This window comes from Pleurodeles waltl, chromosome 4_1 (genome assembly GCF_031143425.1).
Source record: "Pleurodeles waltl isolate 20211129_DDA chromosome 4_1, aPleWal1.hap1.20221129, whole genome shotgun sequence".
In the NCBI taxonomy this organism is placed as follows: domain Eukaryota; kingdom Metazoa; phylum Chordata; class Amphibia; order Caudata; family Salamandridae; genus Pleurodeles; species Pleurodeles waltl.
Window position 1 is genome coordinate 710,401,289 of NC_090442.1, and position 14,897 is coordinate 710,416,185.

A 14,897-nucleotide genomic window follows, 5' to 3' on the forward strand; every position below is an offset into this window, starting at 1 on the left:
GGAATAAAGGGATTTATGATTGATAGCTCACATTGTTCTTAAATCCTGGCATTAAAATGTCCTGCAATTTCCAGTATAAATGTACAAGTGGAGACAATGTTATGAATTAGGCCCACTTTCTTTTTTGCTCAGCTATATTTACTCAACTACAATGTGTTGTATGGCTTGTCCTCACCAATCCTCCGATTATGTCAGTGTTGCTGAGGTCTGTCAGTGGACTATAGATTCTATTTAGTCTTCAGCACTGTCTTTCTTCTCCCAGTGCCTCTCACATTATGATTGTCTTCCATTCTGTATTCTCTGCTTTAGGCTTTCCATGCTGTTGTTTGTGTATATGTTGGTGGGTAATCATGTCAGACTAGAGACAGTCTTTTTTCTTCAGCTCTTTCTTTGGTCTCAGAGTATGATTAATGTTAAGACTCAAAAACTATGAGTAATTATGAAGGTTTATTAAGATGATATCCAGCAACCTCTCCACATGCCCTTACTCCTCAGCAACTGCCTGCTCTCTGTCCCCTGGAATCCACAATCTAGAATCCAGTAGCAGAAGCATCCTGTTGCCAGGATGCAACATAGATCCCCTTTTTACAATAAAGAAAACAGGAAAGAAGAAAAAGGATTTTTTTTAAATATATTACTACAATAACAAAGAAATAAGATAACAGCATGTTAAATAGCAATTTTGGAAGCACACAACCAACATAGTCATAATAAAATTTACAAGCAAACATAATCCTTGTGCCAAACTAACTTCCTTTTGATACACACCTTCAAACTGGCACTGTTTTTTGTTTCAGCTCTGACCTTTGGTGTATTCATGTCCTTTATTTTCCAACCAAATCTTAGGCTCCAGTGCATTGCACAAAGTAACTTTTCTGCTATTCCATTTTGTCCCATTGCTAGCCATACCTTGTTGCCTACAATTTTATTTTACCATTTTGGGATTAGACCATTTGGAATTCCCTACCTTTTGGTTACTTATTCAAATTACTCTCACCCAATCCCCGTCCTATAACTGGCACACTTTATTTTTCAACTTATCATTGTGTCTTCGCACATATTTTTCTTGATATCTTGCTACTTTTTGTTCAAGTTCTACCCTTCCAGTCAAACCTTTCTCTGTCCTAATCATCCATGCAGGTGTTAGCTTAGGACATGCTTGCCTACCTTTAAGCAATGAGAATGGTGTCTCTTTAGTAGCTGCATCAGGGGTATTTCAGTAGCTCCATATCATTTCCTTGACTGCTTTCTTACAATCCATACCACTCTCAGCCAATTTAACACACTCTTTTAACACTCAATTGAATCTCTCGACAAGACCATTTTCTCTAGGATGATAAACAGCAGTCTTGTGATAAAGTACTCCCTTCTCCTTTACAAACTCATGAATTTCATTAGCAACAAATTGTGGCCCATTGCCTGTTACAATGCACTCAGGATAACCTTCCCTTCTGAAGACCTCTTCTCAAAAGCTTATGATGCTACAAGCTTTTGTTTCTCTTAAAAAAAACATATGTCCGTTGCAAGCCTTTGCCAGGGCTTCTCTGGCAATTTTGTAATGGGAGATGCATATGCATGCTATACAATGACGCACAAATCTCTCTATTTCCTCATCCATGCCTGGCTTCCAAAAATCGATGTGGGCTCTTCTCTTCATACTAGTCATAACTCCATGACCCTCATGCAATAATTTCAATTACCTGGTCCTCCACACCATAGACACCACCAACCTCCCATTTCTTCTTAAATCTCCTTCAACCCAGGACAACACTTCCCACACCATCCTCTAGTCTCCAAATGCCTTTCTGATGCTTTCCGCTTGACTTGTGTTACTAGATAAACACCTCCCAATCTGTTTCAATATGTCATCCTCTAGTATTCCCTTCCACTCGTCCTCAGTAATCGCACCACCACATGACTCAGTCACACTGGCTACTAACCATTCCTCACTGTCAATACATTTTACACTCTCTTACATATTTTGCATGGGTAAATGTAGTCTGCATTCAAATTCTTAATGCCTGGGACTTATACAAAAAACAAAATTATATTCCTGCAGCCAATATAACCATTTGGCAATCCTAGGTGTAGCTTTTCCGGCTCTCTTAGTTGAGAATACTTCAATCGGGTTTACGGTCAGTTTGCAATTCAAAGATACTCCCCCACACATATATTTTTAAAAAGCTCACACCCCACCAGCACACTAACACCTCTTTCTCCATGACAGAGTATGTGCCTTCCACACCTTTTAAGGATGTGCAAAGCAAATGCTATGACTCTTTCATGGCTATCCTCCTTTTGCATTAATACAGCCCCAGTCTGTATGCACTAGCATCAACTACTATAATGGTTTCATCTTGTGGATCAAATGGCTTTATGGCTACTGCCTTTTCCATTTCTGATTTAATCCTATCAAATGCCCTCTGACATTCTTCCATCCAGTCAAGGTGTGCCCCTTTCTTCATTAGTGTCCTTAATGCATACACCTTATCAGCAAAGTTCTGAACACATTTTGAATAATATTCGGTTAGGCCGAGAAAAGAACAAGGTTGTTCCTTGTCTATGGGAGCAGGTGCACACTCAATACCCTCAAGCAACTTGAACTTGAGTTTTACACCTTCTCCCGACAATGTGAGCCGAGATTTTCAACTTGTTTCACACCAAGCTTGCGTTTGTCCGTGCCCACCGTCAGTCCGGCTTCTTGTTGTTTCCTTAACACTACATCCAATATATCATCAAGTTGTTCTATGTTATTACCCCCACACTAAAATGTAGTCTTAAAAGACTAGTACATTAGGAACCCCTTTCAACACGCTACTCATGAGTCTTTGGAAAACTGCGCGTGCCTTAGCTAACCCGAATGGCATGCTCATAAATGTAAATGCACCTTCATGCATTATAATAACAAAAGTAGACCCCAGTTGTCCAGTCATAGATGTCTTACAGTTCCCTTTTTTTAGAATGTCTTCTTTTCTGGTTGAATCTTGAGGCTCAATTATGCCTCCAACCGTATCTAACTCGTTGGGCTGTTGTAGTTAGCACACTGCCTAATAATTACTTCTCAAGCTGTGCTTATCCAGCTTTGTGTGGCGCAGTGCACTTTCCTTCTTATTGCTGCTGTGACGCGGTGCACTTTCCTTTCTTATTGCCGTCATATCATAATCATCTCCCTGCTAACTTTTGTGTGTCGTAGCACAGTGCGTATGTGTCATGTGATCGTACACGTCTTTCAAGATGTGCCATTATCTCACTGCTCCAGAGGCACTTCTTCAAGTCAAAAGACGCGGATGGCTGGTAAGTCCTCACACATTCCTGCACGCTCTTCCTTTTGCTTCTCCAGCACAGGAATCACGCGCCTTCTGATAATGGGCTCAGCCAAACATGAAAGCAGCCTTCAGTTAACATGCACACACACAACCGTGGATGTATGCTCGAGCACAACTCTAATGGTGCAATGTGGTTGTAATTCACCCTCTGGCCTCACACACCATTGCGCCCGATGAAGTCTTTAACTCACCAAGAGTCGAACAGTAGACCCTTTGCACCGCAGTATTCAGGCTGATCACCAGATTTATTTTTTCCTTGTACTAAGACTCTACACCAGGCGTCGTCCTTTCTCCAAGTCCTCGGTCTTGGTTTCCTTCATACAATCCAGTAACAGGATCTGGCTTTAGTGCATCCCATCCTCGTTGCCAATTTCTTAAGACTCAAGGACTAGGTGAGTAATTAAGAAGGTTTATTTAGATTATATCCAAAGACCCCTCCACACGTTCTTACTTCTCAGCAACTGTCTGCTCTCTGTCTTCTAGAACTCCTAATCTAGAATCCAGCAGCAGAAGCATCCCATTGCCAGGATACAACAGTTACCTCTCTTCAATAAGCATGGTTGCTATGGGAGCCTTAACTTTCGCAGGTGACACTTTGTGTGGGTATCTCTGATTTATGATGGCTGCCAATATTTTCTTCCGGGTATCCAGCTCCATCTTCGCACTACAATTGCTATCTTGAGTTCACATGCCACGTGAGAATCCCAGACCCCCGTTTCAAAATGTTGTTAAACACTGACAGTACAACTTTGTGTTCTAGTGTTAATCTTACAGAAGGATTATTTCACTATTACAACTTTGTATGTTGTGTACTGCTGAAGTTTCAAAGTTTGCAATTTTGATGAGGCAGACGTGTGCATCATCTAAACCACAGCAACCTAAACCCCAGCTCTTTCTTTGCTCTCTTATTATAGTTTGTATATTCTTGGATCACTCAGATACCTAGGCTATACATCATGTCTGTGAGATTTGACAGACCACCTAACTATTAATCCTCAGCTCTGTCTTTTTTTGTGCTATTTATGATCCATAGTAACATTTTACATGTTTCCACACACACTTTGCATTAGTGTGGAAGCTCATCCTTGGCTTTCAATCTCCAGACTTTTCTTTGCTGGCGTCATATAACTCCCATGAAATAAGTTGCCTATTTTGTGCTCTTTGCGATCCCCAGGCATTCAACTGCTTGGTTGCTGCATGCTGCTGCTGCTAGCTGCTAGCTGCTCAGTCTCTCTTTTGGTCTCATACTGCCTGTAATGAATTTCATGTTGCATGCTTGGTGACTTCCTGGGTCTCCCTTTGCGTGACTGATGCTGGACTCTAACATTTGACCTCAGCCCATGATTAATCTCAATCTTTGTCTGTACTTTAATGCTTTGATGCCAACCTTGTGAAGAGCATAATTTAGGGAGATATTCACACAATAGCTGTTGTGGATTTTCGTGGGTTTGTGCATCGGACACTTATCTGGCCCTCCTTTCTGTCTCATCCTACCATCAAGACAAAGTGATTGTTTATTGCCAGCTAAGTAATAAACATTGTACTTCAAACCTAAACTTTGGCACTATCTAAGCAGCTATGATGACAATTCTGAGAATAAATTCTAAACAAGCAAGCATCCATGGTACTTTAAATGTTTTTCCATGTTGCATTGGGGTGTTGCAAACTTCACGTAGAAAGAATGTTTCCACCGGGACACATAGGCAGGGTGAAGGGGGACACAGCCTCGAGCCTAGTACAGGTAGTGTAGTTTGGGTGACTAGTCGTAAACACATATGTGGGTGGAGGCCATACAGAGGGGAAATAAGACAGAGGAACACATGCTGACAAAGTAAAGCCCATGGAAACAGTTTTCAACTCAAGAACCAGAGGGGTAGGCTGCAGCTATGCTTGCAGCTGTCACTGCTCTTCTCTTAGTTTGCTAAGCTACAAGGCTGGGAAGTTGTCCTCTAGTCTCCTTTACCGTCATGTGGTAGTGGTGAGGAGACATGCAGGTCTATCACCTCACATAGTTACAGATTTTTCACTTTCGGGAATTCAAAAATGTTTCCTCCAGAGGCATGCCTGAAAGGTATGCATCAGAATATAAACTAGAAAACATTGTGGGGCCAAAGTATTGAGATTTAAATGAAGAACTTGAATATTCTGAAGGTAGGTATATGTAGGTAAGTGCAGGTTTGCTGTACTTAACTTCACATATATGTACCTTGATAATATATGTATCTCAAGGTATGTAGAAGTGCTGTTAAGAATACTAAATCTATACTTATGTATGTGCATATCCTCTTGATATACTGGTTCTAGATATTTTGGCCCCAGCTATTTTTTGCTTGATATTCTGACATGCAACTTGCCTGGAAACCTGTTATTGTCGAGGTAATAATGTTTTTCATTATTACCTTTGAAAATTCCCCAAATTTCAAAGGTAGTTTTTATTACATGCATCTTTAACTAGCTGTGCCCTAAAAACCCTTACACCCCTTGACACTTACGGTTCCTGAATACTTAAAACTGAAAACTACCCCTTAAAACTACCCTTTCCTGAACCCTGAAAAACTCTATTGTCCCTTAATGTTACCCTTCTCTGAACCCTAAAGACCCATTACTAAACCTTATTGCTACCCTTTCCGGAACCTAAAAACTCTTTACCTTATTGCCTTGACACCTAGAATACCCTTACTACCTCTTAATGCTAGACTTCTTGAACCGTACAAACTTCTTAGTACCTTTTTACGCTACCCTGCCCTAACAAGACAGGATTCATGGACTCAATCTAACCTTATCCTACTGACGTGATTTTGAACCCTAAACATATATGAAGTTCAGCAATGCAGTGACAAATAATACCGACACCTTATTGACTGGTAGACCTTTGGTGCTAATATGTTTACCATATGTTTAGCTACGAAAGGATTTCCACAGTTTGACATGTTACCTGGTTTTATAATTTTTTATGATTTAGTCAGACATGAACGCTTTTATTATCGTCAGTCCCCTTTCTGCATCTGCTTTACACTAAAATTAACTTTAAATATAGCCTTTAAAAATAAGTGTGGATTTATTGTGTGTGCTCACTTTGGGGGAAAGGGTGCCAATGTCATTCACTAAGGAAATCAAATGCCTGTATAGTCGATAGCAGGTTTATTATGTGCCAAATACATATTGTCTTTGAGTAAGTTTGAGAAAGATACACAAGTCCTAACTTGTCAGTTTTTCTCACCCAAGGTGGTAAGTTGGTCTAATTATGATTTCCTGAGGACTATGGGAAATGTACTTGGATAATATGTTCAAGGAAGTCCCTGATAACGGAACAAACTAACATCACAGGAAAGACTCATCCTTATTGGCAACCTGCCAGCCAGATTCCTGTACAATCCAACACTTTAGGAAGTGTATTTTGTAGGCCTAACCACGCCTCTTCCCTCAAAATAATGGCGTCAGCTAAGCACTTGAGGAAGACGACCAGCTTTGATGTTCTTTGCCTACGGCCGATTTTTTGCTGCTCCACTGCCTTCCACATCATTGAAGGACTCAAACTGATGGCAGAACATACCACCGGGTGACAATGGTCACAAAACCATCTGCACAACTCAGGCCATGGAATGCACAGTTGTGCGTAACATCCAACACATTTGAGTGTATGCTGCGCACTCAGTCTTCCTCTGACAGTGAATAGCCTACCTGTGTGACATTTGCCCTTTCGTTGAGCTATGGACATTTCAGGACTGTACCCCCCTTTCTATGAGGGTGCTGGCCTTTATGGAACACAATCACTTCCTGTACTAAATGATGCCTTCACTTTCATCCCATTTGAGGGCTGAACTCTTCCTACATTTCATTACAGTGTGTCTGGTTTAGACCCTGAGTCTTGTTAATCGATCAACAGCTTAGCTAAATTGGTATCTTCCTTGTATTTTTATTGCACACACCTATGGCTGCATTCCTAGGAGGCAGGCAGCCAGCATTGAAAGATAGCTTGCCCTTCGGGATTGGGGGCCTTTGCCTTTGTTCTTAAACAATCCTCCGTTTCACCATTATCAGTTGCACAAACATAACATACAGGCATGTGTACAAACAAACAGCCATCACACACCTCCAATCTTCTGTACTTATTTTACTTCCTCCTCCTACTACCACACTTCCTCTTTCTTATTCCAATTATATGGTGCCCATTCGGGATAAGTAGTGGTGCCCTTGTCTCATCATTGTGAATAGCCCGTTATGAACAGGACTTGGTGAGGAACCCTAAATGATTTTGTGATACATTCCTTCATCCACACTAAAAGGGATATGGTAAGGTGGAGAGGAATAACACCCATGTATTTCCATTCTCCAAATTGATTTATATATAGATAGGAGATATATCTCCTGCTATTGTCCTCAGTTCATGGGTAAAGGTCTTTTATAACACCCCACTGCTATGTACTATTTTCTATGTGCCCCTCTCGTCTTATAACCAAGCTAATAATCAGAATTCAGTGTGACTTCATGGACTGTATTTAAATATATTTGGTAATCACCATGTTTCATCCGTTTGTGTTGTAGGTTGTATTAGTTTTGTTTTTGTTGTATTAAAATGATAAATAATCATTTGGAAAAAAAACACCAAATAAGTGAAACACTGTAACTGAAACATGAATGCGATTGGTAATCCTGCCACTGCTCTTATTGGCTGATAAGGATGATAGTTTTTGAGTACATAAGGTTATACATCTGAGCAACGAATTCTGGTTTCTTCCTCCTTTTAGGACTCCGCTGATGATGGCTTGCACAAGGAAAAACTTAGAAGTGATTAGAGAGCTTATTGAGCATGGTGCCAACCCGCAGTTAAAGAACAAAGATGGCTGGAATTGTTTCCATATTGCCAGTCGTGAGGGGGATCCAGGCATCATTGAGTACCTGCTCACGGTGTGCCCAGGCATTTGGATGACACAGAGCAAAATAGGCCGTACCCCTCTTCACACAGCAGGTACAAACCTCATGAGTGCAGCAGCTTAATTGAGCACATAAACAATTAAAAAGTTCGTGAAATCTGTAAAGTCCTACATGCCCTACAAGTTGTGACTATCATCTTCATAACAGTTACCAATAATTTGTTCTTATTGTTTGACGTTCATTACTACTTAGCTATCAACCTGCCATTTATTTGCATGTAAATAAAAGATTAGGGGTCAAGTATGCTATATCTGGGAAATCGGTCTTTAGCGCAGCTCAGAGCGTTTGTCACAAAATGGAAAAAGTGCTGCCCTGAATGAGAAATCAAACACTAGGGAAGCCAGTAGTTCTGGTCTTGGCAGGCCGGAAGGGTGGTTATTTTTATTACAAGTATAAGCAAATTAGCAAAATAAAAACTATTGCATACAACTTTAAAAGTATGGGTGCTTCCTACTAGTCTGACGTACATACAACCAGTATGGAAAACCTTTTCAGTCTTAATGTTTATAAGAGAATATGATTCTTATTGGCACAAATAAAATGTACTGATGCTGTTCAGTTACTGTAACCTGAAGATGTACTTTAAATACACAAGGATGGCTGAAGAAAAATAGGAAAAATATTGGCTAGTACTGAAGTGCACTTCTCTTCAGGCTGAAGTACACATGTTTTAGGCAGTATGCCATCCCTCACAGAGCAAAAGTGTCTGATGAAGAAGTAGGCTGATACATTGTGTCATGCAGTATGCTGTAGTAGGGCGGAGTAAAATGTGAATGACAACCGAACAGATTAATAGGGAAACAGGGCTTTCCTAAGGTCCCTCTTTGTAGGCCCCTGCACAGCTCTGTCACAGCACCTTCGCTCTCTGCTGCCTCTGCCCTCCTCTTTACCTCCTTCTTCAATCTCCCCTTTGCCACGCTGTTTAATCTCATCTTTGCCCCTCTTTCCTTAAACTCCTTGTAGCATTGATATCCTTTTCTGTGGTTTTAGTATAAATTGTATATTTGTTATTAGTTCCTTTTCTCCACAATTGTATTTTGTTATCTGTACTTGTATTACTATGGTATGCTCCATTCTCCCCCACCCACTTTGGCTTTCTTTGTTCTTGCCTGGAACACTGGTGAGTGTTCCACTTGGCAGTTGGTGAAGAGCAGTCTCCTGTTGGTGTGGATGGAGTTTGTCTCCTGTAACCTTATCCAGAATTAAATTTCATGAATGAAGATTCATCTCTGTGCTGGTCTGGATTCTCTTTTGGTTTGCTTACTGGGTGAATGCCTGCTTCACTCCTCTTTGCCTCTCTTTCCTTAATCTCCTCTTTGCCACTTTTGTTATTCTCCCCCTCTTGCCCCTTTCTGCCTGTTTCTGCTTCCACTCCCGCTAAGCCCACCCATCGGCAATCAGCACCCCTCCCACCTCCCAGGACCTACTTAATGGTGGCCGGAGCATTGCCACACAGCAAAAGTGCATAGTGAGTGAACCAAAAGTCCCCATGCTCTGCAAACACTCCATCAAGCTGAGGGACCTTTGGACCTTCTTACTACCCTCTCCATGACATAGTCTTCATCACTGAGACCTGGTTGAACTATTCATCCACCTCGACATCGCCACAACAATAACTAACGGGTACAAGATTACACACTGAGATAGCATCAACAGACCCGGAGAAAGGATTGCTATCATCCACAAAGAACCAATCCAGTGCACCCCCACGACGGACAGTGCCATCCCAACCGTGCTACACCTGAACTTCAAACTCCAAATAGATGGAAAGTTCACCATCAGAGGCACCCCCACCTACAAACGCCCAGCACCATGCAACATTTTCTGCAATATCATTGCTGACTTCATCACTCTGCTCGCCATAGATTCCCATGAGTACATGTTCCTCGGTGACCTAAACTTCCACTTCGACAACCTCAATGACACAACACAGCCAACGTCCTCAACAACGTGAATAACAAGACTCTCCCAACTCGTCGGCAACCCCACTTACACCGGAGGACACATGCTGGACCCCGTCTACACCTCCAGCGATTGGGTTAAGTACAGTCACACCACCAAACTCACCTAGACCGACCATTACATTGTCCACTTCAACATCTCCAGCCCTTGCACCTCCTTCCTCCACGCCACGCAGCGCCAGATGGTACACTAAAGAACTGAGAACACCTAAACATGACTGTAAGCGCCTGGAAAGAAAATGGCGCGCAAGCAAGGACACGTCTGCCAGGACCACCTTCAAGACCTCCCTCAGCTTCTGCCACCGATCGAAGAAGAATGCACTCGATGCACGCATCTAATCCAGCTCCAACCACAGCAAAGAACTCCTCAACATCTCCAGGGAGTTCTCCAACCCCGAAGCCATAGAAAACAGCATCACTCCCTCACAAGAACTCTGCGACAACCTCACCAACTTCTTCCACGACAAGATCACCACCATCTATAAAAACTTTGAGCCCCTGTCAAAGTCTACAGACTTCCTCAATCCTTCTCCACAGTCAGCACCGACTGCCTGCTGACCACATGGAACCAGCTCACCCCCAGGACACCACCACTATCTGTAACTCTGTTCACTCAGTAGCTCCCACAGACCCTTGCCTACACCACATCTTCAACCTCAGGAGCCACAGGATCAGGCACAAACTCACCACCTTGTTCAAAACCTCACTAACCACAGACACCTTCCCCGAAGACTGGCAACATGCTGAGATCAAACCACTATTCAAGAAACCGCCGGCTGTCCCAAGCAAATTTAAAAACTACCACCCCATCTCCCTGTTCCCCTTTAAACTAAGGCCAGCAACAAGCAACTCATTAAATATCTGGTGCAGAACCACCTTCTCGACAGCTCGCAGGGTGGATTCTGCAGCAACCACAGTACCAAGACCACCATAAACACTACTGAAAAGGACATCTGAGCCCTGCTCGACCAGGGAGAAATGGCCGCACTGTTCCTCCTCGAGCTTTCAGCAGCATTCAACACTGTATCCCACCACACTCCATTCGCAGGACTGAACCACATCGGAATCCAAGGGGATGCGCACCGATGGATCGCCTCCTCCCTCTCCCAAACAATACAGAACATCCGCCTAACACCTTTCAACTCCGAACCCAAGGACATAATCTGCGGCGTCCCTCAAGGCTCACCCTTCAGCCCCACTCTCCTCAACATCTACATGACCCTATTGGCCAACATCGTCAGATCCCACAGACTTAACATCATACTCTACACAGGCGACACTCAGCTCATTCTCTTCCTCTCTGAAGATGCTACTACCACCAGAACCAACTTCCACAGGTGCATGACAAGCCTTGCCAGCTGGATGAGGACCACTGCCTGAAGCTCAACATGGACAAAATTTAAGTACTGATCTTCGGCAACAAAACCACTCCCTGGCACAACTCCTGGTGGCCTTAGGGACTAGGACCATCACCCACAGTGACCAACCACGCCAGAAATCTTGGCATCATCCTGGAGAGTAAGCTGATCATTAAGAACCAGATCAGCACAGTCTCCTCCCCCTAATTCCCCACATTATGCATGCTACGAAAAATCTTCAAATGACTCCCCCAGGACACAAGACATACCTTCACACGGCCCCTGATCACCTGTCAACTGGACTGTGGCTATGCTCTCTATGCAGGGATAACCAGGCACCTCTTACAGAGACTCCAGACCATGCAGAGCACTGCAGCAAGACTCATCCTCGACCTGCCTCAATGAATCCACATCACCCCCACCTCAGAAAAGACCACTTGCTGCATATAGAGCAGAGATGCCATTTGAAGTTGATGATCCACATGTACAAGGCACTACACAACCAGGGACCCGCTTACATCAACCATCACCTGAGCTTCCACTAACCCTCCAGTCAGTTATGCTCTGCGTCCCTCTCAGTCGCCCACATCCCCCGCAGCTGCAGAAGCAGAGGGCGCTCCTTCTTCTATCTGGCAGAGAAAATATGAAATTATCTCCCCCTGCAGCTATGGACCTCAGCCTGTCTTGCAGAATTCAGAAAAACTCTCAAGACCTGGTTGTTTGACGGCACTTGTATACCCTTCCAGGTGATTCGCTGTGCTATAGAAATTGACTGATTGACTGACCTGAAAAGACTCAAGAATTACAGTGGCAACACAGTGCCTGCTGCTGACCTACGTATCATAAAAGGTACATGCTCACCCATGTCCAAAAGCCTCAGCAAAAGTTCCACTATGGACCATTCACAATATGTAAGTGCTTTGGCTCTCAGTGAATCACAGGCGGGTGCAACAGCCTTCATGTGTGTGGGACTTGCAGGCACTGGCAGTATGGTCATTGTGACTCAATTTGACAGAAAGAAGGCACTGGAATTTCCCATCGCTAGCGCAGCTCCAGCTTGGACATCATGTCATTTGCTGCACCCATTAGGAGTCGGGCAGGCATTGTAGTGGTGCCCATGAATTAGTGGTATAAATTAAGCTGCTAAATGTGTTTTTTGTAAATGCCCTCCAAAGAGCCATTCAGCATTCCTTTCATTGCTTCCAGGTCACACCACCGCCTAGCACGCTAGCTGCATGATCTTTGAGATGAACAGCATTAACTATTTGCGTTTTCAAAAAGGGCTGGTGAATTGTGGCACCTGTACACTATTTTTGTGGGGAGACCATCTCATGCTATGTGGTATCTTCTACGATGTTTCACACTCCACAACTTCGTCTATGTCCATTTTATGGTCTACCACCATATTTCAAGGAAGGATGAAAGTACTACTAAGCAGCAGATAGTCCTGCCTGCTATTCAAGTTACAAATCGAGAAAAGAAAGAAAAAGTAATGTCTTAATCACAGTTAAAATGATATTTCAACTTTAAACTGTTTTAAGTGAGTGCTAACCAGAACCATTAACTCCTGTGTTCTCTTTTTAACTAGCAATGCATGGCTGTTTGTCAGTTATGGAAGTGCTTCTAAGAAAGTAAGTTGTGTTCTCCTTTAAATGCATTTGTGTTTTTGTGAAGGTTATGGCTTGTGGCTAATAAACGAATTGAGATGCTGGAAGCTGATGTCATTTGTATTCCCAAGCACAGAGAAGTGAGCTCTCACCCTGCCCCACTTTGTCTGCACCAGTATAGCATAGTGGCTGACTAGCAAGTGTCCCTAATCCAGCTAATTTTGATTCTCTTGTTTATGTTGTCCAGGTTCCTTCCATTTTCAGCTTTTTATTTAAGTGGGGCACTGCTGTTTACAGATTGAATAAACACCATTAGTGAGGAGAGCAAACAGCTGTTGAAGGGAAATTATATTCTGTCAGTACCCTTCTTGAACACTTTAGACATAGAGACCTTAACATGCAGTGGACTGCACTGCAGGTCCAACCTCTTGAATCAACTGGTCTGCTAGCCAAAAGAGGCAATAGAGCTAATTCTACAAGTTGTAAGAGCAGCTACAAGCGTGTCACAAAATGGCGGGGAACTGCTTGGGATTTAAGCACCCAGACTGATTGTTTCAGTCTGGTGAGAACTTGAACATTACAAACTGTCTTAATTGTATTGATTGCAACCGAAACTGTAACTGATAATGAAAACCACTTCACTTTCTTAATTCCACCAATGATATTGTTGAAATCATTGAGAGTTGTTTTTTAAACTGGTTTAACCCCTTCGCTGCCAAGCCTTTCCCCCCTCAGGTGCCAAGCCTTTTTTTGGCTATTTGTGGCAGTTCGCGCTTAGGCCCGCATAACCTTTTGTCCACATAATCTACCCACGCCAAATTTGCGTCCTTTTTTTCCAACATCCTAGGGATTCTAGAGGTACCCAGAGTTTGTGGGTTCCCCTGAAGGAGACCAAGAAATTAGCCAAAATACAGCGAAAAGTTCGTGTTTTTTTAAACTAAAGGGGAAAAAAGGGCTGCAGAAGAAGGCTTGTGGTTTTTCCCTGAAAATGGCACCAACAAAGGGTTTGTGGTCCTAAAATCACCATCTTCCCAGCTTTCAGGAAAAGGCAGACTTGAATCAGAAAACCCAAATTTTAAACACAATTTTGGCATTTTACTTGGACATACCCCATTTTTACGATTTATTTTTTTGGGTGCTTTCACCCTCCTTCCAGTTAGTGACAGAAATGGGTGTGAAACCAATGCTGGATCCCGGAAAGCTAGAAAAGTAGACAAAATTCTGAATTCAGCAAGGTGTAATTTGTGTAGATCCTACAAGTGTTTCCTACAGACAGTAACAGCTGAAATGAAAAGAAATTAAATGGAGGTGAAAAAAACTGCAATTTTCCTCCACGTTTTACTCTATAACTTTTTCCTGCGATGTCAGATTTTGTAAAGCAATATACTGTTACCTCTGCTGGACTCTTCTGGTTGCGGGGATATATAGGGCTTGTAGGTTCATCAAGAACCCTAGGTACCCAGAGCCAATAAATGAGCTGCACCTTGCACTGGGTTTTCATTCTATACCGGGTATACAGCAATTAATTTGCTGAAATATAAAGAGTGAAAAATAGGTATCAAGAAAACCTTTGTATTTCCAAAATGGGCACAAGATAAGGTGTTGAGAAGCAGTGGTTATTTGAACATCTCTGAATTCTGGGGTGCCCATACTAGCATGTGAATTATAGGGTATTTCTCAAATAGACGTCTTTTTTTACACACTGTCTTA

General features: G+C 42.7%; 1 protein-coding gene across 12 annotated transcripts in view; it reads left to right on the forward strand.

Annotated features, from left to right (window-relative positions):
- Positions 1–14,897, forward strand: part of ANKRD16 (ankyrin repeat domain 16) — a 197,135-nt gene that overhangs the window by 72,708 nt on the left and 109,530 nt on the right. For all 12 annotated transcript variants that reach the window (XM_069229280.1, XM_069229281.1, XM_069229283.1 and 9 more), the window contains 2 exons: positions 8,075–8,295; positions 13,169–13,211. In XM_069229280.1, coding sequence (XP_069085381.1) covers positions 8,075–8,295; positions 13,169–13,211 — 264 coding nt within the window. The remainder of the gene's footprint in view (positions 1–8,074; positions 8,296–13,168; positions 13,212–14,897) is intronic.